Genomic DNA, 26,926 nt, shown 5'->3' on the forward strand with positions numbered 1-26,926 from the left:
CTAGATCTTAATTGTTCCCACCACAGAAAAGGAATGACAGTTATGTGACGTGACAAAGGTGTTAGTTAGCACTAAGGTGGTAATCATATGGCAATATATCGACGTAGCGAATCAAGACATTGTATTCTGAAACTTACACACAAAACTTAAACTTACAATAAAAAATTTTAAAAAGACCTCAAGACAATCAACAAAATGTTTATCCTTTACTTCCAGCAGTACCTAATCCAAATGTCTTCCCATCACTTCTGCCTGAAGCCTTTTGCTTCACTGTCGTGGATCTTTGCTCTGCCTTTTTTGGTGCGCCTCTAGACCAGAACAGTCAACATCTTCTTGCCTTGACCTGGAGAAGTCAACAACATACCTGCACACTTATGTCCCAGGGGCTCACTGAAGCCTCTTTTGCTTTGTTCAGAGAACAAGGAAGCCTGTAAAAAGGATTCCATTCACTTCCTCTCAGAATTAACAGAAAAGGGACATAAACTTGCAAAAGATATTTTACAGTTTTGCCAAAACACAGTCAATGGGTAGGGCATGATCTATTTAAAGAGGGAAAATCATTCTCTTTTGATACTAAAGACTATCTAAATGTATCCTAGACCACTCACAAAAAGACAATTGAGAGGATTTCTAGGTTTAACTGGATGGTGCAGGCAAAAGATGCCAGATTTTTCTGAATTTGTGACATGTGTAGGAACCCAAATATGAGCAGGTCTTCTGTAACCTGAAAAAGACTCTTCAACAGCCTCCTTCCCTAACTCCCTAGCTACAAAAAGCTCTTTTGTCTACATATACATGAGTTATCTGAACAAGCCCACGGGGTTTTAACTCAATTTCAAAACTGTCAAAAAACTCATGTCTTCCTACAGCCTCACTCTTTACCTGGTCACAAAGGCTTAGCTGCCTTATCTTAGAGTGATAGCTATCACTGCAGAACTCAGTGCTCCTGCTGAACTAATTCTAGCCTCCCTGCTTGATCTCACGGTTCCTCTTGCAGGACAGACATCACTGTTGAATGAGGACACACAACACTCTCCAGCCAGCTGAGCAACCTCTTCTGAGATTCTGTTACTCTCTCCCTCTCACATTACTGTTTACCACTGCATAACCCCAAATCCTGCCACCCTCTTGCCCGTATCAGAAGAAGGGGAATCTCGTGATTGTCTTACCCTAGGTAGGGAGGTTTCTGTATCTCACTCCCATTGGGAACCTTGACCTAGTATGACTTGTTGAGGTTGTCGAGCAAGAAAAGCTCTCAGTAATTTCAGCTGTCCTTTAGAAAACAGTCGTCGATCTGAGGTAAAGTCAGCACAGATAGCAAAGCTTACTGCACTTATTGGCACATATCAACCTTCCAAAGACTAGAGAGAAAACATGTATACAGATAGCAAGTTTGCCTTTAAAGTAGTGCTTGATGTTGGAATGCTGTGGAAACGAAGGGTATTTCTTACCTCTGTTGGAATTCCCATAAAAAATGCACCACCAGTTAGAGAATTGTTAAAGGCGCTCCTACTTTCTAGAGAGGTGGCCATTACAAAGGTTGGGACCTCTCCAAGAAAGAGGTAATACGGAAACTAAAGGAAACTCTCTAGCAGATCATTATGCCAAACGAGCAGCCTTCACTGAAGTTGTAATCATAATCAAACCCTCAAAGGAGAAATCACTGGAGAGGCTCAAATAGGCCGTTATAAAACATTAATGTTTAGCCTCTTATTCTGAAAAGAAACAATGTGTGGAAGTCTGCTTGCACCCTTCACTCAGATAATCGCAGGTGCTCCCAAGATGGCTGGTTGGTGGAACCAGATGATTTCCAATGAATATTAGCTAAGTTTCTCTAGGAAATTTTTCATCGTGGTACAGAAAAACTGGTTACTATCTTAAATTAACATTGGTGGGAAAACTTAAAAAAGACAGCTGATGGTTATTTTGGGTCATGTGTCACATGTCAACAACATACTCCTGGAAAAATTGTAAAGGTAAGATACACCCAGCAACTGAAGCCTCAAGGGCCCTTTGAATACCTTCAGATGGATTTTTATCCAGCTTCCATCATCTACGGGATTTTTTTTTTTCTGCTTTATCTCCCCAACCGGCCCCCCCCAACCCCATACATAGTTGTATATCTTAGTTGCAGGTCCGTTCTAGTTGTGGCATGTGGGACACCACCTCAACATGGCCTGACAAGCAGTGCCATGTCCCCACCCAGGATCCCAACCCTGGGCTGCCGCAGTGGAGCAAGCGAACTTAACCACTCAGCCACAGAGCCGGCCCCATCATCTACGGCATTTAAATGTTTCGGTTATCGTATGTCCACTTTTAGGGTGGGTTAAAGGATTTCTTTGCCAAAAAGCTATAGCCACTACAGTTGCTCCTCAAACCTGAAGACTGAGAAAGACAAACGAAATTTTTTTAACCTCAGGGAAAAGAGCGAGATGAGCATGACTATAGACTAAAATGGGAGAATTTAATAAATAAAATGAAAAATGCTTAATTTAACATCCCAACAAGAACCTGGAATTTAGGGTTTGCTCTGTCAGAAGACTTGAATTCTCCTTGGCAAATCATTGATTCTCTTGTCTAAATCCCTTAGATTGATGAATGACACCACAGACCCATGGGAGACTGGAGCAGTAAGAAACATTTATCAAGGCACCATGCTTCTGATTTCAGAAGTTAAGCAGATCAACCAAAAGTTTCCCGAATGGACACTGGAACAAAAGCTGAGAGGTATGTTTGCTCCTGTTGCCTAGACGGCCTGAACCAAGCGAGAAGGCCCTGGCCACTCTGCAGGGCCCTCCTGTTGCTCCTGCTCCGACTGAGCCTAGGGAACCATTCATTTCGGGGGGGGGGGAGTCCCTCTTGTAGGAACCCCCTTTTGCTCCCCTGGGTCCTAGTGAGTCTGGGCCACTCTAGGTCCAGAGCCCACATCATCGGGGTGAGGGGCTGGGGAGATGGGGCTATAGGTGCAATTGAAGGAGTGTGTTTTGTGGCTGCTTTTAAGGCCAGAGTGAGTTACACGGGCGGTCACCATAGCTGCTTGTTTTTCTTACTTATGTGTTGACTTATTCTCTCCTTCGTTTGTTTTTCTGACTATCTCTCTCTATCCATCCATCTGTTTTAATAGGTTTTATTATTATTCAAGTATGATGAGGCCAGCAGATCAGGAAATGACTGCCGTTGAAAAGAGAGTTTATTCTACTCACAATTCCCAATAGAAGGAGTACACATCACGCCACAAGGGGCCACACAGGAATTACCAGAGTCAGTCATGAGGCAGAGGGAGGTGGGGAACTGCAGGCAAGTGCCTTTATTGTGGTTTCCACAGAAGGAACAGGTGAGGCACGTAAGCAGGTTTAGGATTGGCTGTTTGAATGATGTCAGAAGGCTCTGGGCCTTAGGGGCTGAGCCTGGTTGTCTGGCACCCAGCCCCTGGGCAATTAGAGCAGATGTCTAGAGTGTGAGATCCCAAAAGGGAACTGACTAGCCTCTAGCCAGGGCCTCAAAACTGGGTCAAGACAGCATTTTAAAAACTACGTTACACCCTCCCTCCTTCTATTCGTATAGTAGATTAGTCAGATCAGGTGGTGAGCAGATGGCACAAAACCCTAAGTCCAGAAGAAGTGTCCTGTACTCGAGCCCTGCACTCATTTCCTGTCCATTCCACCCATATTGGGATAGAAGTTTATCTGCCCCTGTAGAGAGGGGCAGAGATGGATGGGGTCGGGAGTCTTACTGAACAGGACCGTATTTCTCCTCAGCTGATGAGCAAAGGCCAGTTTCACAGGTTGGACCTCTGCCCTGGACTGAGCTGGGCAGCAGAGGAGAGGAGAAAGCATGGCTGCTGCCAGGGCCATCTCTTTGGGAAGGAGCCCCATATTGCAAGCCTGGGACTCAGATCCCAACCATGAGGGCAGAAGGCCCCAGAAGTCCCAGCCCTATCCCCTAGAGTGATCCTGCTGTCATGGTGATGAGGATTATTTTAGGCTGGTTACTTTTAAAAACTGCAGATGAGAGGAGGCTCTGAGGAGTGGACTTTGCTTGCCCTTTGACGAGAGACATTTGCATTTGTGAAGGAGATCTCCATCTGTGGGGGGTGTCTCCCTCTCTGCACCAGGAGGAAGCAGGGATGACCTTATCTCTAGAAACTTAATGGGGATGGCAAGGACTTAAGTCTTGTTTATTGTGCTTGTCTGGTAACCTCATGTAGCTGACTCCCCCCACCACCAACATCCTCCTTTGTCTTTAGCTGAAGATAATATTTAAGGTGGTGGCTTTTGCCATTTACTTAATCCGGTTTGATTCTTATCTAAAGTTGTAGGACCACCCAATAACCAGACCCTACCAGCACTGATACCATTTTAACAACTCTTTTTACATATTCTTTCCTTTGTCTTGTAAAGAGATAACTCACATACCTATGCCTTAAATTTAGCCCTACCCTCAACCCATGCCAGCAGCAGCAGCTCCTCCTGCCTGTGGGTTCTGTCCCCATGCAGCAGCTCTGACTGCCCATGGGTCCTGTCCCCATGCTATTCCACACTATTCTCTAAATAAAAGAGCACTACTGCCAGACCTTGAGAGTCCAAGAAATCTTTCTTTTGACTCTTTGGCTCACCAAGCCCACGTCAATGGGGGTGTGAGAATTTCTCTTCTTAGGTACTTACAAATGCTTTGTGAATGATCACACCATTGGTGATTAGTAATTCAAAGAAACTCTATTGAATTTCTCCATTTTCCAATATTTAGTTGGCATTACTATTAGTGCATGTTGTGAAGAATATCTAAGGAAAATGGAACACCTTCTGAAAAGCCCTTTACCATTGGCCCCTTGGTGGAGGAGAGGTTCTTACCCAAATTGAGGTGAGTGATGGTCAAGGTCTCATGAAAAGTCTGGTTTGAACTCAGCTCTTCACTCAAGGCCAGTTTTCTTTCTTCCATGGGCTTGGGGAGGCTGCCCAGGTGGGTGCCTGCTTGAAACCAGCCCCGTCCTCGCACCTGCAGGGCTTCACCTGCTCGTTTGTCACATGGCTTCCCCTGCCCTGCCTCTTCTCTCCTCTTCCCCAGGGTGTGCTGGAGGTGGGCCTGCAGGCTGTCGCATCACATATCCCCGAGAACACCGCCTCTAGACGTTCATGGGTTGGCCTGGACTATCCATACACCTCACACCAGCCGGCATTGTTCCTCCCAGCAGCCCGGGCAAAACCATGCAAAACAGGGTCCTGCAACTCAGACAAACATCCTCCGAACACTAATTGTCCTGGACCTGGTAGAGAAGTGGGGGAGTTGAGGGTGGGGCGGGTCTGCCTCTGTGAGGGTCAGAAGCCCCTTCATCTCACATCCTGTAGATGAAATCTCTGAGGTAAACAGAAAGGACTGTGATCCTTTTCAACCTCCAGTTTCCTCATCTGAAAGTAGAGAGAATTGCTCCGTCTTTACAGATGTAGATCAGAGGTGACATAAGCTGAATGGCCTTCCTGGCACCTGGGTGGTTTTCAAGAAACAAGAGCCATTATTAATCCTTTATAAGTATTGACTCACTGTATTATCCCATCAAATCCTCAAAATAATCCTATACTGTAGGGACTATTCTTATGCCCATTTCACCTGTAAGGAATCTGAGAAAAGTTGAAGTCGCTTGCTTGGCCCACAGCTAACACTCAGGGAATTCTGGGAATACACGAGGTACGTAGACTTGGTGAAGTTCACACATGTTGTTGTTCATTCACTGCCTTTCCCAGACCCAGAACCAGCCCCCTCACAAGCTGTGTCCCCAACCCTCAGCCTCTTTGCTCTGCCACAAATGCTCAAGCTGGTTACACCTCAGTGTTACCTCAGGGCAACCTCATCATTATCATTATCGCAGTGTCATCCAGTGTTACCTCAGTGGCGGCCAAGTCTGACCCTGTGGTCACCTCAGTGGAACTCTGCATTACCTCATCTTTGCCCCGGCTCTACTACCAAAATATAATGTGTGTACTTTTACACATTATCTCAGACTGAAGTGTTTGCGCTTTCATCAGGGCAGTCTTAAATTAAAGAAATAATGTTAAAAGAGGATCTCAGAGGATTTCCAGGGTGCATGGAGGCTGTGGGGGGTGGAGTAGGGCAGCCTGCTCGGAGGCCTCTGCAGTCCTGCAGGCCTGTGGCCTGAGCGGCTAACAATAGCAGCAGACAGAAGCAGGCCGTTGGCCAGGACAAAGGTTTTAGACACTCTCTCTTTAAGCTTCATGAAGATCCTGTGAGCCGGGCATCGTAATACCTTTTTGGCAGCCAGGGAAGCTAAGCCTTAAAGGGATTAGTACCTTGTGCAACAACCCGCAACACTGAAGTGGCTCATACACCCAGGATTTGGACACGGCTCAGACTGGCTTCAGAGTCTGCTGTCTAGCTCTATTCTCCAGGTGGATTGTCCCAGGTGTTAAATCCTAGATGGATGCTCAGCAGGCAGCAAGACCCTCAGGCTGGTCATCCACAGGAGGGGGTGGGACAGACTCATGAAATCACTAAGGTATACACATTCTGATTCAGGAATCCCACTGCGATTGTGAGCGACACTGCTGGAGTCCCAAAGAATGAATTTCTTTTTTTCTCTCTTTCTTTCTTTCACCTTCAAGATACCCAAAAGTCAGGGCTGGTCCTGTGGCATCTCCACCTTGATGATATTCTCGTTTTCTGTGCTTTGCGGGAGGGATGGCAGCATATAACGCAGCTGTAAAAAAACGTCAAGAGCCTAGACGTGGACAGAGTCGCTGCACACCGAGATGATTCCAGTGATTTATTAGCCAGAGCTTTATAGTTTATGGAAAATGGATTCTGACGTCAAGGGACATGATCAGAAAACGCACATCTTTCTTTTTATTCTGAAATACAGCAATCCCAGTTGTAATCAAATTGTAGTCCTGCATACTCACAGTGAAGCTATGAGATTCTATCCTAAAGTCAATGATTGAATTGCTTAGTTATCGATAAGAGTACTGAAACAGAAAAAAATAAAGTTTTTAAACATCTTTTTTCTCTACTGCTTTCGTCTTCTTCCACCAGTCGGTTCTCAGAACATCTAAGGTGATTAGAGAACTGAGGCCCAGTTATGTGCCCCCAGTAACATTTCTCTGGATCCTGAGATTGCTCTGGAGCTATACCATCACAGAAAGACCCAGCCTGACCCTTGCTGTTCCAGACAGTTCCTGCCTTGTGTCCTGGAACATCCAGGTGACTTGTCAGAGTGGAAAAAACAAAGAAACTACTGACTGCTCTGGATCGCCCTACGTGGTGAGAGATCGTTCTCTCTGTATTTCTCTCATTACTACATGAATCAGACTTCTAAGCAAAAGGCACATTTAAATAGCAACAGCCTAGAGATAGCGGATCCCTCCCAAGAAATTTAGAGATGTGCCTCTTTGGAGAAATCTCAGAGTAGTGAAGATAAAGCCCTCCCTTTCCCTCCTGGGAGACATTTGCTTACATTTAAGGGTAAGAGAACTCTCTCTCCCTCCCTCTCCCATAGATGAGCAGATGTGCCAACAGCTCTACATAAGCTCAGTGTTTCCCAATGTGGATATTCTTCTCGTGTGGAGTACCCTATTGTGCAGCTAACATCTGGCTCATTGCATCACCCTGTAGGGATTGGGTCATGGGACCCACTGTGCTGTTCTCTGGGTGCTGCTTTTTGCTGTGAGGAAACCAGGAAGGCGGACATAACACTCAGGCCTCTTCTCCATCCACTCCTTCTAGACCTCAAGTTTTGCAGGAGCAAAGAGTGAATTTTCTGCTATTTAGGACTGATGGACTCATGCTATGCTGGGGTCACACTAGTGCCTGCACACATCACCTTCCCTGCGGCCTTGTAATGCCAGGCTGAGCCTGACTGCCCTCCTACCCAACAGTCTTTCTCACCACAGACTTGCAGTGACACTGTCAATCTCCCTCCATGCCTCTTGTCCCCCTTGAGAAGACAAAGCACATACTAAGAGGCGTAGCTGGCCCCTTCCTTTCTCTAAGCCCAAGCTCTTGGGATACCCTAAACCTAGACCTCTGAGAAACTGAGATCGTCCTCTTCAGAGGATGCTAGCATCAAAATGAATAGGTTTTCTTTACCTAGAATTTTTTTCTTTGACATTTTCATTCTCGGTAGAGATGAAGAAGGCTTTTCTGGCTTAAGGGGCCCATTGCAGAAGGTAACGCCTAAGGCAGTGGTCAGGCCTGAGGTCTCTGGAATCCTTGGCCCATGCCGGTGGGCTGGCTCTGCAGCTCTAGCCCTAATTTGAGCAAGCTTCTAAGCAAGCTAAGACATGGCTGTCCTGGATCTTGGTCAAACACCATCCTTTGTGATGGGGAGCATTTCTTGGTCACTAATCCCTAGACTGCTCAGAGCCCTATGTAGCTTCTGGAAGATTTCCCGCTCACTGGCTCTCAGAACTTCTCCTGACTGGGGTTGAGGAGTAGGGGACTCCTTGGTCTTGACTATCTCCTTGGACTCTTTGGCCCTTGAAGGAACTCCCATATCCATCTGCAATATCCTTTTCCTAGAGTGTAAATCCTTAGGGTGTTCCTTCCTTCTGGGCCCTCTCTCCCCTTTGTACTCTGCTTCTGGGGCATTGTTACTCCAGGGCTGGAGTCTCTGGGGCTACAGCTCCCACTCTCATTCTTCAGTATTTCCTGCCATTTCTTGACTTATAGTCACCTGTGGGTGGCCTCTGTTGGCTCCCAGTATTCTCCCACTCTGCATGGTTTTGTCTATTGTGGCTGAAAAGTCAGTTGGAGGGACCTCCACAAACTCTTGCCAAATATCAGAGGGGACTATCTCAAAGCCCTCTTACTGTTCTTGTCCACAAATGAGTGGCAGGTGAAGACGACCCTGGATAAGGACTACATTTTTGTCATCATGTTGTCTTCCCAATCTGCCTGAGAGTTTTCTCCAAGGAGCTTGTCAGCCTTGGCTGTATTTATAAGGGTGGCTGAAGGTCGAAAGGCAGACTGGCACAGGGGCCAGGATGGCACCTCCCTCAGCTTAAAGTGTTATGGATTCAAGGTCTTGAGGGATAGGCCCCGTCTCAGCATCACTCAACACTGTATAACGTGGGCTTTGAGCACCTGTTGAGTGCCTGGATTGAGGAAGGAACTCTCTCAAGACACGTCCCCAACTCACTCATGGTGACAAATTTCTGGTTTCCTTGTGGGTGTGGGAATTCTCAGGAGGGGGCAATGTACAGTTGGCAGCAAGCCGTGAACAGCACATACCTCTAGGAGTCCTACTCTGAGCTGACCCCATTTCTTGCTCATGTGCAACTTCGGGTATTTTCCAGGTGCTTCTGGCCTAGGTATTCTCTTGACCCCCTTGATAAGCCATTCCTTATGTCATGTCCTGAGTGACTCCCCAACTCACTTTTCAGATGCAGGCCCCAGACTCTTTATTGGGTAGCTTTCTGTGCCCTTTGAGAAGTTGTTTTTTGCGCCTCTTCCTAGACTATATTCGGGAATCTTCCCCAGGTCAGCGAAAGCAGGCCATGTTTCCGTGTTTGCTCTGTGACTGAGACATTCCAGATAATTTTCCCTGAGGTTGTGGTACATAGGCCTGGGAGGCCAGGCTGGACTGGGGAAGGTTGGAAGCTGGAGGACTAAAGGCTTCCTGGGATCCTCAGATCACAGAGGATAAACCCTGATTATTTTCCAGATGTTTCTTCAACAAATGCCTTTCCAGGTGCTGAATTTCAGTTGGGACGAGAGACTGTACCTCATTATGGCCACCAGGAAAACGTACTCCACAGGCCCTAATGGAGTGGAGAAGAAGGTAGTATAAATGAGAGAGAGGATAGAAGGGGGCGGGGGCTGGATCTCAGCCTGAGGTAGGGCTGGGATTGAAGCATGGCTTGGGAAAAGCGATGGGCTTAGGCCTGAGGGTGGGGCGGGGGCTGGGGCCAGAGAAACAGTGGGGACTCTTTAGCCTACATTTGGAGTAGTGGGAGGGGGGCTAAGAAAGAGAGACTCTAATGGGGAGCAGCTACCAGGGACCAGGACAATAACCACCAGAGGCCCACTGTGCAAAGAGGAGACCTCAGAATATGTGGCTCCATTTATGCTGCAAATGGTCCCACAAGGTCTCAAGGAGTAGGGGCTACTAAGGACTGTGCAGCTGCTCTGGTTTGCTTTCAGTGTTCTAGAAATGTTGAGGGACTGTAATGTCCTACCTGTTAGCAAGTGACTCCAAGGCATTCCCAGAAGATTTCAGTTGGTAGTCTAGCCCCTGGTGGTTTAGAAATGGCTCCTCCTTCTTTTCTTTCTCTTCTCAAATCTTAACTCCACTTGCTCTGTGACTTGTATATCCAGGAGTTCCTAGATTTTGTGACTGATGAAAAAGAAGCTACCAATCTCTATGCACCTATTGCAAGGCCTCCCCAGAGAGAAACTTCCAATGGATGGAGGAAAAGCAGCTTTTGCTAGAAGTTTCATTGTGATGAGCTGGGGAGGAACAAGATTTTGGCACAGGCTGAAATGGGCAGATTTAGGAGGTTGATGCCTGAGATTGCGGGAACAGAAGAGGCCAACCAACAAGGGTTATCTGGACATGAGTTCTCTGGGACAACTAGGAGGATTGGAATTAAGTCAAAGTGAGTCAGAGTTATAGCGGTGTCTGACAGTCTTGGTGGGAGGTGACAGGCACATGATTCTGTAGAATTTATAGTGTGGGTCGAGTTGGGTGAGAGGTTGATAAGCCGAGAGCAGGTGGGATCTGGTGAGGAGGAACAGTCTAGAGACAAAGTGGGGGTCTGGATGGGGAAAAAGATCCAGTATCTGAGTGTGCTGGAGTAGGGGCTGAGGAGATGGTCCACTAAGACTGTGGGATCCAAGGGCAAAAGGGGCTCTGGTGACAGAAAGAAGGCCAGTGTTGATGGTGAGCAAGGGGAAGTAGAGAGAAGGTGGGGTCTAATGACAGAGAAGATCTCACTGGCCAAGATGAGGAAGCTGGGGCAGGGGGGAGGGATCTGAGGGGGTGAAAACAGGACAAGTGAAGGTTAGGAGGCTACAGTGGCCAGGGGACTCTGGAGCAAAGGTGGTAAGGCCATCCGTGGGAGAAGGAAATGTCAGTGAACAAGTGAGCAGCCACAGTAGAGAGGGCTCTGGTGGCAGAATAAAGCCAGTGAGGAGGTGAAAAAGAGTGTGGTCGGGGCAGGGCCCGCTGATGAGGAGGGAGACGACGACGGATCATTGCTGGGAGCCTAGACAGGTGGAGTGAGGGAAAATGGGCCTGCATAGGGCACTCCAGCAGAGACGCTCACAGGGTCCACCGAGAAGGTGGAGGTCAGCACTATCTGGGGGCTCTGAAGGAGGACTGTGGACACCGAGTGGGCACAGAGGAAGCAGCATCTTCTAAATTTCCCCAAACAACAGAATAGCAGCTTTGGAAGACACTACACGTGTGTGTGTGTGTGTGTGAGTATATATATATGTATAAGACACCTCACAGGCAGGATCCTGACACGTTTGCTGACAGCTGCCCTTATCAGGGAGCTTGCCCAGGGACTCCAGGGGACAGGGGGGACACGCTGCAGTCAGGGGTGGAACAGGGACAGGCGGTCCTGGTAGGACTAGGGGTATCTGAAGGTTACTTTTGTCCTTTTCCCCACACCCCATTTCTCACCCCAAGGCTTTATTTCACATTCTCTTCCCTAGGGATTCCCCACCCTTGTTAATTCAAGCTATATTGGGGCCCTGGAATTGCACCAGCCATGTTAGGAAAAGGAATACAGAAAGAGGGGAAGTGACCAAGCCCTCACACAGAAGAGAAAGCAGGTGCCATGCTGCCTCAGTCTCTCTCTGGCTCTCCGAGCTGGGAAACCAGGAGACTGGGACCTGTGGTGAAGGTTGGAGCAAAGAGATACTATAAGCAGCTTGAGGCTGAATAGAGTGATCCTTGAGGGGAGAACTCTCAGGAGCTCAGACTCTGAGAGCCACAAGAACTGTATTGTGAATGCTCTCTAGCCACAGACCACTAGGAACACACTGGAGCCAAACCAGTTCTGTTTATTACTCCTTGCAGAGAGGGAGAACCACACCCCAGGGAACTGTGGGGCATCTCAGAGAGAGGGATTTGGAAAGGACTTTATAGGATTTGGGCTGTTATTAGCTGATTTTAGGGTCAAAGCAGCAGGGTTTGCTCTGGAATGGATGCTGTCAGGAAAAAGAGACAGTTCTGTGATTGGTATCTTAATGAATCTTTTCCAGAAGGTGAGAGGAATGAAGTAAGGCTAAAGCTGTGTGACAAAGCAGCGTCACCCATATTATCCAGAATAGGGGATGTTTGGTTATTTTTCTGGCTTTGAACAATGTTCACGGTTTTTGTCTGTGCTCAGATATGATTATGGAGCGGTCTTTTGCCTTAACTCATCACATTCACTGAGTGGCTTTATCTGGCGTTGGTGTTTTGTGAAATTGTTACGGATGGGTGCCAGGCCAGCTCCTAGAAACATCAGTTCCTGGCTGTCAGAAGTTGCTTTTCTCTTTCTACTTCCTCTCTTTGGCCAAGGACAGGTAAAATCAGGCAACAAAACATTAATCCATGATACGCAGTTTTTCACTGTTGTCAAGATTATGCTGCTCAAGCCCAGGGGACATCCAGAGGGCACAGCCTGTGGGTGGACTAGGGCTAACTCCCCCTTCTTCTCTTGTAGGATGAGTTGTTGAGTCATCTGATGTGACAATGGCTGCACAGTACCGCTTAAGTTTTTGGACACGATATGTCAAGCAACTCTAACACAAGCAATTACCAGAAACAAAAGAATTATGAGTCTTATAGCAAGTCTTGAAGCCAGGATCCTAGGTTATAAAACTCAGCCAATGAAAATGTCCCAGAATCCAGTCAGTTCTTTCAGAGAATTTGGTGGCTTTTTTATCCTAATACCCACAGTTTGACTCACCCTGTAGTGTGTAAACGCAGCAGGAAGCACAAACTCCCCTTGGCCAACCTAGAGGAAATCAAGGTGTTCAAAGAGGTATTGAGGTTCCCGTCCAGTCTCTTCATGATCCTGTCAGGATTGTGCCGTTGGCAGGGAGGACGTGCATTGGAAATATCCTCAGCAACATCTGTAAAATTACCCTGCCAATGCTGGTTCAATACTGCTGGCAATTTTCCTCTGCTTTGTGGCTAATATCACAAAACATTTTTTATAAACTCCACTTTTATTATGGGCATCTCCTTACATGATAGCAAAGCATGCCAAGGCTCTTTAATTAGTTTCATTTTTATAGGGGTTCCTGTAATGGTCAGGATATTTGTTTCTAAAGCATTTCAAAGTCATGGAGCAACCCCAAATCATATACCTAACCGATCAGTATAAATACTTACTTTTGTTAGTTGGCAGATCTGGGATAGGGCAATTAATTTAGCCAAACTGAAGGATACTACTTCTGAGAAAAGCTTATGTACTTCAAGGGTAAATTCGAGTGTGATGACAGCCTGCTTGGCAAGTTTTAGCTTTACTTCTACACATGAATAATGCACACAAAATTAAGTCAGTTATGCAAGGGAGTCTGCAGAAGGTCCGTGCAGGGTACGGCTAGCTCCCTGAGGTAAGCAATTATGAGCTGTTCCCTTCTGCGGTGAGGGAAGGAGGTGGCTGGGTTTAGTGTGTTGCAACGTTGGACAGTGACGTGTGAAGGGAAAGCAACATTACTTCATAGGTTAGGGTACTAGCTGAAAAATGCTGGGGGTATATTGTCCTTGGAAGAGTCTACACAGCACAGCGTGGGCAATCATTAAGTTTAGCGGAGACCCTAAAACTAAATCGGCCAAAGTTTTCACACTTGTTGCTGCTGCTACAGTTCTTAGACAAGGTGGATGTGTGTGTCCTGGCCACTGGAGCAATGGGTCTCTGGTGATTTCTATTTAATTGAATCAGTTTCCTAGCGTCTGTTCAGATTTATAATAAAAAGAGGTGGGAGTGAGGGGAGGATTTGTGAATGTAGAATAATTCAAACAATCTTTTGGAAGATAGTTATCACAACAGTCTTTGTGTCTAAACATGACTATGTTTCTTTTAACTTGAAAAACATATTCATTGAAAGGTTTTTAATAGACTTTACTTACATATAATTAACCAAGTCAGATCATGCTCTTTTTGATTTGTCAGGTTTAATATTAAGCTCAGTAGATAAAAATGCTCTTAATCATTTTGAATTAAAGTTTGGAGAATTTTTAGACAAACCCAATCATTTCTATCGCCCTTACTTTTATGTGGTGAACAGCAAATCTTTGTGTTACCTGACGAACACTTTACAAACCCATGGATAGCTTAGGCATAAAATACAACTTAATAATTTTATTATTTTAGATTTAGGTAGGATTTTGGGAAAGGAAAAATCCTAATAGTTTTTAGAGAAGACAAGATATGTGATAAGTATCTACAAATAGGAAATAATTTGATGAAAAAAGGAATCTCTGGGCAAAAATATCTTAGCTTACCCAAATTCTATTTTTACCTTTATTTTGCATTATTCATCCACCAGTTGCTTAACTTAATATACCTTTATATGTATGTATTTAGGCATGTGCATATATATTCAATAAATTTGAAGTTTATGTCTATAGCTTTAAAATAGAACTAATTTATCAGTATATTAAATTTAAAAAGTACATTTCATACTAAATTACCATCTGAATAAGCACTTTTATTAACAAACAGAAAATCATATCCATTTTGCTGTATACATATTTATATTTCTCTGTAATTACCATACCTGGTGTAATTAACTGTTTATATTACCTTTAAACTAAAGTGATCAACAAATTTCTTTTCCAGATAAAGAAAATTAGAGAACAGAAAATGAAGACTTGTTTAGCTATTTTTTTCTCCATGAGCACTTATTTCATATCATTTTAATAATTTTGAGGTGGCAAAAATAACCATAAACAATATTATCCAAAGGCATTTTCACTGTTTGTCAATCAACTGTCACTCTAACAAGTAAGACTAACATTTCTATTTAGTGATTAATGTTTTATATCTGTTTCTCATTTGGAAACTCTCCCGACTTCCAAAGATTATTTATTAATTAACTTAATTACTTACCTCAGGCCTTCATGTTAATTAAGGGAGAAAAGCTCAGATGTAGAAAACAGATTTTGACATATATACACAAAAAACAGAGTGACAGATGGTTTAGACATTAGCTTGGCCCCTTGAAAATTTTATCAAGCTGTGTGATCAAAAAGCCAGTACTTACTGCTCCTCTAAGTATGGAAAGGAGAGGATACCACCTATATTGAACAAAATGATCTATTTTTTAAGAAAAACACAGTAAATAATCTCATCATGAGGGTTTCTTCACTTTTTGTTCTAAAGGACCTCCCAAAAACACAATCTTGTTCATGTTGAAAGCTCCCCAAACTGGCCAGTGTAATTCCAAATTGTCCTTGGTGAAATTATGCCAGTTAGGCTGATAAGCATACTAATTAGTATTCTAACAAGAAAAGATGAAGAAAATAGGAGTTTGGCCTGGGAGAGGTACCATTTTAGATTGAGAAGACCTTAAGAGAACTGGAATGTTCCTTAAAGATAGTGATTGGCTAACTTCACCTCTCTGAGCTTGACCAAAGGCCAATGGTCACCAATGAGAAGCCAGATAAAACCTCCTGAAACAAGGCAGATGAAATTACATAAAGCAGTTCTCAGAGACACAAAGACAAGACTAAGGGAGAGGTCCTTATAAGGTTTTGAATTGACAATGTGAGGCAAAGGAATGCCAATCTGGGGAATCCCCTGGGTCCAGCTTGAGAATGGACTTATCAGGCTTGGCAGGTAGACTTTAAGGAGACCCCCATGATCCTTGACCCCTGGCAGTCACACCTTTGTGTAATTCCCCTCTTCCCTGGGTGTGGGCGGGACCTGTAACTTGCTTTTAACCAATGGGGTACAACAAAGGCGATGGAACGTACACAATTGCCTCTACATGATTACCTAAGAGCACAGCACCCATCTTGCTAGTCTCTCTCCAATGCTGGTTTTAAAGAAGCAACTTGCCATGAATCCTACAGCCACAAGGAAATGATTCTATCAACAACCTGAGAGAGTGTGGAGGCAGATACTTCCCCAGCCAAGGCTCTGATAAGAAACAGCTTTGGCTGACATTGTTTTTAGCCTTGTGAGACCCTAAGCAGACTACCCAGCTAAGCTCAGACATCTGACCCACAGAAATGGTGAGATAATAATATGTGTTGTTTTTAGAAGCTAAGTTTGTGATAATTTGTCACAGAGCAATAGAAAACTAATGCACTAACCTATGCCCATATTCTCCCTGTAGGCTTTTCCTCTTCTAGACAATTTCATTTCTAAATATTCAATTTAACATTTAATCCCTTCCTCTAGTTGTGGGCCATTGAGGTTAAAACCACTTACCCCAAACTTTATTAGACTCTTTGGGTAAAGATTAACCAATATTCTTTTCCCCATTTTAACCAACATTAATGTTAGCACAGTAAAAGAGATGGCAATAAATTAGCAGGGGCCAGCTTTTATTTACACAGTTGTCCTCACCCAGCTGCAGCAAGGACACCTTCTGCTGTGGCAGAAAGGCCTCTCTCCAAGTGGACTGATCTCTTTGAAGTTAGGGTCCCTCCGCTTTATGTTCCCTCCAGGCCTTACATGTATTAGATAGTCAATAATTGTTGAATTGAAGCTGTAACTGCCTTTAAGCTTATTAATTAATGATATCTTCCTCCATATCAGGTGGCACTTATGCTTGATGCCCCAAAACATCAAGACCTATGACAGGATGGACTGGGACCACAAACAATGAGTATACCAATGTTATTGCTGCCTGAGCCAAATGTTACAAGAGTTGAAGGAAAATAAAGAGTAACTAGAATTCAGAGCTTCTTCATCATCATCTTCAATTAGCTGCCACAGAATTTCCCAGTATGGCACCTCTCCTAAAATTCTTACTTCTCCCCACCCCTCAGGTATCTGAAATAGAAAAAAGGGAAATAAAATAATTCTCCCTAAAAGAGTTCTCCCTTCTTTTTCTTCTTTTAAATAGCAACCTTAACTTAGGAATTCAAAGAATATCAATAAAATTTGGACCAAATTAGATTTATAATTAGAATATAGACACTATTTTTGGTATTAGATTTACGAGTAAAATGAAGACAAGTCCACATGTGTATTCATAGACACTCACACACAAAGTAGCCCATCTAGCTGCACCCAATGTTTCGTGACTTCGGCTGAATCTCTGTTCTCTTGCAGAAAAGACTGAGCTCCTGAAGGGCAGGGACCATGTTCTGGTCAGCTCTGGATTTCTCCAACACACAACACACTGTTCACTCAAAGGGCCACCCACAGAATTTGTTGAATTCAATTAAACAAGAAAAAATATTTTTACAAAGTTAGGAGTTGGCCCCTTAGCGTAGTAGTTAAGTTTGGTGTGGCACTTTGGCAGCCCAGGTTTGCGGGTTTGGATCCCGGATGCAGACCTACTCCACTCGTCAGCCATGCTGTGGCAGCAACCCACATGTAAAGTGGAGGAAGACTGGCAAGATGTTAGCTCAGGGCTAATGTTCCTCAACAAATCAAAAAGAAAAAAGTTAATGATAATTGCTAAGGTGACATCTGAACCTTGATGTTCAAACAATGTCATTTTTATCCAATTTGCAGTGAAACTATCAGGGAGCAGGAGGAGAGAATTAAACCTAATAACAGCACTGAAAGCTCCAAGTCTATCATAAGGAAGAATCACACCGAGTTTAGTCAGTAAAAATGACTAGTATTTAAAATATATTTTAATGACAACACTTTCTCACCATCTTTAAATAAAACTGATCTGCACTTTTAACCCGAAACTGCTCTGGTGTTAGGACTTAATTGTCTCCTGGTCCACAGGGCTCAGACGCCACCCCACCACCAGCTCCCCAGTGCTCTTGAGGCACGTGCTAGACATGTCCTCCTCGGCTGGAAGTCCTTGTGGCAACCGCAGGGGCTTGATTCTGTGACATAAGAAAATGCTTTTAGAATTATACGAGGTAACACATTTTTAAAAACTGCTGAAATAACAAAGAACAAACCTTATCAAATGTTTAACCACTTTCAGTTTTGCATTCACTGAAGGAATATTCTTGTGAACTTGAGGAGTATGTGCCTATAAACAAAGGAAACAATGTTAGGGATCATGTTCAAAAGCAGATGGTCCCGTGTCTCAGTAAAATGTTAAGGTGAAGGCTCACTCTGTCTAAATCAAACTTTCAAATAAATTACATTAAATAATACATTTAAACAAAAGAAATAATAAAAATATACCTTAAAGTTTAAAAAGTATAAAATTTAAAGCAAATTTAAACAACATTAAAGAGACTAAAATAGTGGCATACTTTTTCTAATCCAAGCATCTTTATTATATCTTTTTCCCAATATGGACGTCTTTTTGTACTTTTTATTCGGGTAACGATGTGTAGTTTATGAGGATGCTGTGGATCTCCACCATATTTTTCATGATCTGCAGGTGAAGGCTGAAAAACCTAGAAAGGAAGAATTATAAATGGTAAATTTTCAACTTACACAGTTTCTATGTACCTCTTTTTCCTTAAAAAAAAAAACCCTCAAACAACTACATAATGATTTTATCCCTAATCTTTCTATAATACTCATCTTCAAATTGAACATTTCTACCAGTCTGATGACTCAGATAGATGGAGTCTAAGAATTTCATACTATAAGAAAAATATCACCCAGGCAAGGATTCTTTTTGTTTTGTTTTGTTTTTTGAAGAGCAAAGCAGGAGCAACCAGCTGACACTAAAGAGTTCAAAGGCCAAGAGGTGTACCAGTACTGCCCATGCTGGATACTGGGCTGCATCCCCTCCCCCACTCAAGCAGGGGAACAAATATAAATTTACACTGACAGTAACACATGAGTGTTATAAAAAAGTATGTACCAAGTACTATGAGAGCACAGACAAATGACTGCCTATGAAGGATAGCAATCAGCTCCACAGAGCTGACATTTAAACTGATTCTCTAAGAATCGAAAGGTTCTAGGGAGCTATCCCACAGAAAAACTTCGGTAAGTACGTAAAACGTACGGAATAACAACGTACATTATAACATCATTTGTAATACTCAAAGACTTAAAGGCCACATTCATGTTCCTCAATAGAGCAAATTATGATGCATACATTCTAAATAAAACTTACTGTAATAAAACTAAATAAAATATGATACAACTAAATAAATGATGATGTATCCTACTGGATACAATGCTGCCATTAAAATGAATAAGGTTTTCTAGCTTTGCAGATAGTAACAGTGAAGGATGGCCATAATATATTCTTGAGTATCCACACTATTCGAGGATCCTGTATTTGTTTCACCTGTACCAAATACATGAGCGTGTATATATAATATATTCTATAAATACTGATTCTAAGAATCATATATAGTAATATACATATGTTTATATATATATAAGGTCTCAAAGACACTAGGTCAAGAGTCATACTGTTGGGGAATGAGACCAAGGAAGGACAAAAAAAAAAAAGATGATACTTTAATCAAAAAGGATATTATTCAATCATTAACTTATCCACTGAGAGGTTCATATAATATTGCTAAGTGAAGAAAGCACCTAGAGAAGCATTATATATGAGACAATTCACATCTTTAAATACATACAACAGAAAAGGATGTGGAAAGTGTTGACAGTAGCTGTCTCCAGGTGGATGGGATTAAGAGTGTTTTTCAGTTCTTTTTGCTTGTATTTTTCCAGAGATTTTGAAGAGATGTAGGGTGACAAGAATGGTGGCAGGGAGAGAATGGGACAGGTATGTCAAAGAAAAGGAGGAAAGACATAAAGAAATGGAGTGAACAGCATGAAATATTTGGGAAAACCAAGTGGTTCTGTGTGGCTAAAGTAGAAAAAAACCACGAAAATCAATGTAAGGGATGAAGTTAAACTATGCTGAGCCTTTAGAAATTTCCAGAAGGGATGCAAAGCTATTGAAGATTTGAAGCAACATGACCATATTTCAAAGAGATTCAGAAAGAAAACTCTTACAAGAGAATAAAATGAACCGAGGTGAGAGACTGGTACAAGAACACCCAGTTAGGAAGCACTTATGGCCATGGATTAGAGCCTGACTTACAGTAGTTGTAACAGAAAAGGGACTGAACTGGGGACTTTGGGCAGGAAAATAGATGGGCTTGCAGTGGGCAAAGGAAAAGGAGAGGTGTGATGGACTCAGAGGCCTCTGGTCTGGGAAACCAGGTAGAGGATGGTAGTACTAACTGACACAATTAACACAGGACAAGAACCCTCTTTTTGTTTGGTTGTTTGGAGGGAAAGTAAGACAATGAGTTTAATTTTGGATATGTTTAACTTGAAATATCTACAAGTTATCTGCAGCAAGGTCTAGAAACCATTTGAGAATACAGGATAAGTTCAGAAGATAGCAAGGGCTGGAGACACACAGCTCCGAGTCATTTCTATGAAGTTTAAAAGTTTCCACATTTACTACAGCTGGCGATCAAAATCATTGCCTTGCACATTTGAAAAGAATGCTAATATCTGTATCTATCCTTTTCTTCCAGAAGTTTACAGACTAAGAAACATGGAAAGATACAGGATAATACGGTTGTGAAAAGATCAGCAGTGGAAAGACCATGACCATTGGAAAATGAAGAGGTTTCTGATTAAAGAACATCTAGTATCAACATAGTAAATGGTAATACTATTTTATATTTTTAAAAAATCAGTGGAGAATGATGGATGCCAAGGGCAGCGAGGAATAGGGAGTTAGTACAGAGTTTCAGTTGTGCAAGATGGAGAGTTCTGGAGATGGACGGTGGTGATGTTGCACAAACACAATATGAATGTATTTAATACTACTGAACTGGACACTTAAAAATGGATGATAGTGGATTTTATGTTACATGTATTTTACCACAATATAAAAAACTGGGGGGGGTGGGGGAGACAGGCTTTACAAAACTAAACATAGTCTTTACCATATAATCCAGCAATTGCATTTCTCATTTACCTCAAATGGGTTGAAAACTCATGCCCACAGGAAAACCTGTACAAGAAGGTTTACAGCAGCTTTATTCACTGCTGCCAAAACTGGAAGCAACCAAGATGTCCTTCAGTAGGTGAATGATAAACAAACTGGGGTACATCCGTACAATGGAATATATTCAGCAATAAAAAGAAATGAGCTGGCCACAAAACTCAGGTTATAAAAACATAACTTTCATTATTTCCAGAACCTTGTTTGATTGTTGAGTCCCCAGCTACTTTAATGGAAAACAACTTGATCTTTTCAAATTCATGTTTTTCCTTAATTCTAGCCAAAGATTTTCTAGAACTAAAGATTTATCACTCTTTTGATTAAATATACAGATAAGTAAAGAAAAAAAAAGAAACAAGCTATTAAGTCATGACAAGACATCAAGGAACCTTAGCTGCATATAGCTAAGTGAACGAAGCCAGCCTGAAAGGGCTACATACTGTATGATTCCAACTATATGAATTCAAGAAAAGGCAAAAGTATAGAGACACTAAAAAGACCAGTGGTTGCCAGGGGTTGGGAGATAAGACGGAGGGATGAACAGGTGAAGCACAGAGGATTTTTAAGGCAGTGAAACTATTCTGTACGACACTGTAATGGTGGACACAGGACATTAAACATTTGTCAAAATGCATAGAATGTACAAGACAAAGAGAGAATTCTGATGGAAACCATGGACTTTAGCTAATAATAATGTGTCACTACCAGTTCATTAGTTATAACAAATGTATACCAATGCAAGATGTTAATAGGGTAACTGTGTATGTGGGGGAGGGAGTATATGGGAATTCTCTGTACTTTCTGTGCCCTTTTTCTACAAACCTAAAACTGCTCTAAGAAATAAAGTCTAGGGGCCGGCCCCATGGCCAAGTGGTTGGGTTCACACGCTCTTCTTCGGTGGCCCAGGGTTTCGCCGGTTCAGATCCTGGGTGTGGACATGGCACCACTCGTCAGGCCATGCTGAGGTGACATCCCACATGCCACAACTAGAAGGACCCACAACTAAAAATACACAACTATGTACTAGGAGGCTTTGGGGAGAAAAAGGAAAAATAAAATCCTTAAAAAAAAAGAATGATATGTACATATAACTCTAGCAGAGAAAACCCAAAGGTCCAAAGTAGCAATAGTCAATAAAGAAAGTAAACACAAAGAGCCACACAGTCAGGGCCTGAGCAGGAGGAGGGCTCATTGTTTTCTTAGGACAATGGTGATACGAAAACACAAAATATGAAGGAAATAAATCATAAGCAGGAACAAATAGATTCTGAAATGATAAAAACCCACTATTTCAAAGGCCAGTGACACATTTTTATTTTTAATAATCATCATTTACACAAATTCTATGTTTTAAACTCTTCACTCCTAGCTACATCCACAAACAATATAACACGAAAGTTTTCAATATTACAAAAACAGGTAACTGTTTTTGTACACATATAATATGTTTAAAACATAACATAATATGTTTAAAAATGTAATATGTTTAAAAAAATAGTAACATTAAAAAACAAAAGAAAACACAGCTCTTACTTTATCTGGAATTCTTGACCTGGTAAATTTGTGACGAATCCAATTTGTACAAATGAAAGACTCCACACCTTTTGTCACAGTCTAAAATATGAAATAAAACATTTGTTTTTTAGAACTCTGTCTAGTGCAGAAATCCATACCCACAAATTCTTAGGTGACAAACGTGTTGTTATGTAACCTGTAATTCTTAAATGTTCATCTCAGTCCCCTAGCTGAATGAACATATCTCATCTCACCACTAATATATTATAAAGCAAAAAGAACATAAATATAGACTTTTAGACCAGGGGTTGGCAATATTTTTCTGCAGAGGACCAGAGAGGAAGTACTTCCAGCTCTGGGGCTGTACGCTTTCCACTGCCAAGGCTTGCCTGCCACTGCAGGGCAAAAGCAGCCATAGACAACATGGACACAAATGTGCATGGGTACGTTCTAGTAAAACTCTCTTTACAAAAATAGGCTGTGGGCTGCATTTGGTCTGCAGGTCCTAGCTTGCCAACCCCTGCTCTAGACAATGAGCAATAATTCACCTTCAACAATACAATGTAAAAGAAAGCCAAAATGAGTTTCCGTTTCTTTCTGGTCCCAACAATGGAATCACTCCTGCTTCTCTCTTGCTCCCTTGCTACAATCCTCCAGTCCTATTTCTCTCAGGCTGCTGAAGAAAAGGATTCACTCCCAATCCCTCACACCAGGAAACTCGTCTCTGCTGTCTACCAGCTGTGAGAAAATAGACACAACCTCTCAGGGGGTCCTCAACTATAAAAAGGAAGTGATACTGAGCACACAGATTAATCTGAGGTCAAGATAATGTATGGAAACCACCTGACATTATGATTATCTATAGCCAGCAGCAGCTCTCTGTCTAGATCTGGCCCTTATGAATAGATCAGGCTGCAGTGTTGCCATTTCTAAAAGAAAGACTGGGAAGACAGACACGAAAATACAAACATTAATGGTCTCTGGGACACTGTTTCTCTTCTTGACGGGGAAAAAACCTAAAACTTTAAAAAGATTAATGCAGACCAAGGAGAATCAACACTGGCCAATTTTCACCAGCATGTTCTCCAGGAAAAGATCGTTTGTGATTCCAAATCTTTAGGGCTAAAACAGCAGACAAACCACAAATAAACAAAATTAACTCCTAACATTAAAAAATAAATTAATATATAACAAAAGGAACCTGTGAAGAATTTAACTTGCCTGTATGTTTTGTTAATTAGAAACGAGAAAGAAAAAGTTTTCAAGAAATAGAAAAAAGATAATTCTTGAAAAGAAACACTTACTTGTAGTCTGCCTGTGGGCCTCTGAACTATTGAGCGCAAGACCCCTGCCATGAGTGTGGGAGCTGTTCTCTTTAGAGGCTGTGAGAGTAGAAAATAGATCCATGGATCAAATATGTCTTGGAAATGGACAGGTCCCCCCTTCTGTAGTACTAAAAAACTAAACAAGTTAATTGTAAACTTGACTGAAGTTTAACAGTAAAATCTCAGTTATTTTAAAAATTAAGGGCAAGAATTAAGTTAAAATAAACGTTTTATTCAGAGTTCAGCAAAACCATAGGTAATAACTATACATTAACCACATTCCATTTTCACCAAATGAGTTAGAGCCTCGGTTGATTTAACAAAAATGGGAAATGGGGGTTACTATCATTTTAAAAAATCTTCGACAATGAGGGCAGATAAAGAATGCTTTGTTAGAGAATCACAAAAAATTACAAAGCTGGAAAGGACTGAAGAAACTCCAACTCCTATAATTAGAATTGACAATCCTCTTACTCTATGTGTGGGGAAAAGGAATCCCAGAAAGTTCAGTCGTTTACCCAAGGGCTTCCAGCTCTCAGGAGAGCATATGATCTGGAACCCACTTCTCCTAATTCTTAGTCCAGGGCATTTTCACTAAATCACAACACCTTCTGTTAAAAAGTAAAGTAGAACTCTCTTCTTCGGTTATTTGTATTTTTAAACTATTCGTAACAAACATGCATTGCTTGTATGACCTGAAAAAGTCATGTTTACTTACTTAGATACAAAACAATTATAGCCTACTATACTGACATATACTGAAAGCAGAAAGATGAAGTTCATGAACTACACATATATTTTGGATAGGTTACTTAATTTGTGTGTTTCAATTTTTTCCCCAAAGAACAGAAAGAAAATAATGCCTACCTTGCAAAGGAGTTATTCTAAAAACACCTACAACAGTAGTTGGTGCACAGGAAGCCCTCAATAAATGGTAGCTTTTACTATCATAAAATTATAAAGCTGTAATAAGAATACCCTAAACACAGCAAAATAGGGTAAGTGCCCACCAGATTCTGGCTCACTCAAGCTCTGCAAGTCTTTCCTGCGATGTGAATGACACAGTGGAATTGCGGGAATCAATACAAGATGTCCCATGAAAAAAGTCAGACTTCAGAAAAATTCTCAGCAACTGAACCAATCTCTCAAAATTAATTATGGGTCAGCTTCAGAAGAGTTAACTACTAAATCCTTTGTGCCCTGAAAGCAAGAATTTCACCTTGTTCTTCTCAGCTTCTCTCTCAGCATCTAGCACACTATCTGAGGAACAGCTGGCACCCACTGTTGATGAATGCATGAATAAACTAATGGGTTAGGGCTAAGTCTGCTGCACTCAGAATTCAGAAGTACATCAGATTTTCGTAACTGTCATTCAGGCTTCAGACCTCTAACATTACAACACAGCATAACAATTTTTAGTTCAAATCATCCTCTGTTTGCTTAGCTGGTTGTTTATATATTTTGTATCAGGCTTCCTTAGAAGAGGTGCTGAATTTCCTTACTGAGACCTGCTTAATCTTCTGGCTCTCCAATCAAATAGATTATGCTAAGTTATTTTCTCTACCATACTTCTTCCTCTCAAGTTAAGTATTATATTCTGACCCAACTCATTTAGCTTCACACCTTGTTAAATCTTTCTCTTATCACTTAGATTTCAACAAAACCCTCCTAATTGGCCTTCCTGCTTCCATTCCAAGTTCCCTAAGGTCTTTTCTCCACAGCAGCAATTATCTCATTAAATCCTAAATCAGATCATGTCAATTGCTCTGCTCAAAACCTTCCAATGAGCCAGGTTTCTCACTGTCGGAATGGGAGGTTACACACAAGCAAGAGGGGAAGGCTAGAATGATCCATGTGATCCAATGATACAGGATTAGAGTTGGAATTCATGTTTAGCTTAACATAGACACTAATGGATACAGAAATAATTACAGATATTTATGTACACACGGGTTAGCTGTTAGTTGAGAGGACCTAAAAGCAACGGCATCCCAGTAGCAATGAGCACGCTCAGTGCCCAGACAGTGGTTTCTAACAGAATTCTCTAATAAAAGGAAGCAGGGCTCCTTGGAGAAATGGCTGAGTACAGGGCCACAGCAGGGAACATATAGAGACAGTCTGGAGCATCTGACACTGTTAGAAAGGAACTACTCAAAAAATCAAAATGATGCGCGTATGCCAAGTCAAAGAGATACAGGAACCAACCGAAAGAGCTCTCGGTGGCTAAAGCTAGAATAATATGAACAAGAAAATAAAGTATTGGCTTATAATCCAAACCATAAAATAACCACGAGTCTATATTGATATAAATAAATTAATGGGAGAGAAGGAACAAATCTCTTTTACAGAAGAATTCCCAATAATCTATGTAGCTATTTCCCCCTCAAAGAGATGGAGCAAAACTACTCACCCCTGGAGTATGGGCTATGCTTAATGACTTGCTCCCAGAGTACAGTACAGAAAGAGGGGACAATAACACTATCTCAGAGAAGCCTGACAAATACTACGTCAGCCAGGTGATCATGGTTAAGATCACCTGTGATAAAAGTCAAGTTGATAGCATGTACCCTTGATATGACAGAATGAGAGTGGCACTTCACTTCCATGGTCTTCCTCCCAAAAACCCATAACATGCCCTAAGAGAAAAACATCAGACAAACTCCAGTTGAGTGATATTGTACAAAATACTTGACCAGTACCTCCTCAAATACCTGACTACCTCAAAACTGTCAAGGTCATCAAAAACAAGGAAAGTCTGAGAAACTGTCATAGTCAAGAGGAGCCTAAGACATGACGACTAAATGTAATAGGGGGTCCTGCATGGGACCCTGGAACAGTAAAAGAGTAACAGGCAAAAACTAAGAAAATCTGAATGAAGTATGAACCTTAGTTAATAATGAGTCAGTATTGGCTCATCAATGACAACAAATGTACCATACTAATCTAAGATTTTAATAAAAGAGGAAACCGGAGCATGGGATACCTAGGAGCTGTGTACTATCTTCACACTTTTCAGTAAACCTAAAATTATTCTAAAATGA

The 26,926-nt window shown here is 42.1% G+C and overlaps 1 protein-coding gene across 6 annotated transcripts in view; it reads right to left on the reverse strand.

Moving 5' to 3' along the window:
* Nucleotides 1-14,640: 14,640 nt before the first annotated feature.
* MRPL30 (mitochondrial ribosomal protein L30) overlaps nucleotides 14,641-26,926 on the reverse strand; it is a 37,384-nt gene continuing 25,098 nt past the window's right edge. For 3 of the 6 annotated variants that reach the window (XR_002799984.2, XR_011425905.1, XR_002799985.2), the window contains exons 2-7: nucleotides 23,865-23,942; nucleotides 22,579-22,659; nucleotides 18,356-18,502; nucleotides 18,053-18,126; nucleotides 17,792-17,974; nucleotides 14,641-16,955 (exon numbers count right to left, since the gene is read on the reverse strand). Coding sequence is in view for 3 of the 6 variants with exons in the window: in XM_023618580.2 (XP_023474348.2) it covers nucleotides 17,842-17,974; nucleotides 18,053-18,126; nucleotides 18,356-18,502; nucleotides 22,579-22,659; nucleotides 23,865-23,942 (513 nt within the window). In the remaining 3 variants the exon portion in view is untranslated. Of the gene's footprint in view, nucleotides 16,956-17,752; nucleotides 17,975-18,052; nucleotides 18,127-18,355; nucleotides 18,503-22,578; nucleotides 22,660-23,864; nucleotides 23,943-26,926 lie in introns of those variants that run through there. The other 3 variants (XM_023618580.2, XM_023618581.2, XM_005599799.4) reach the window with 1 other exon arrangement.

This window comes from Equus caballus, chromosome 15, assembly GCF_041296265.1.
Source record: "Equus caballus isolate H_3958 breed thoroughbred chromosome 15, TB-T2T, whole genome shotgun sequence".
In the NCBI taxonomy this organism is placed as follows: Eukaryota; Metazoa; Chordata; class Mammalia; order Perissodactyla; family Equidae; genus Equus; species Equus caballus.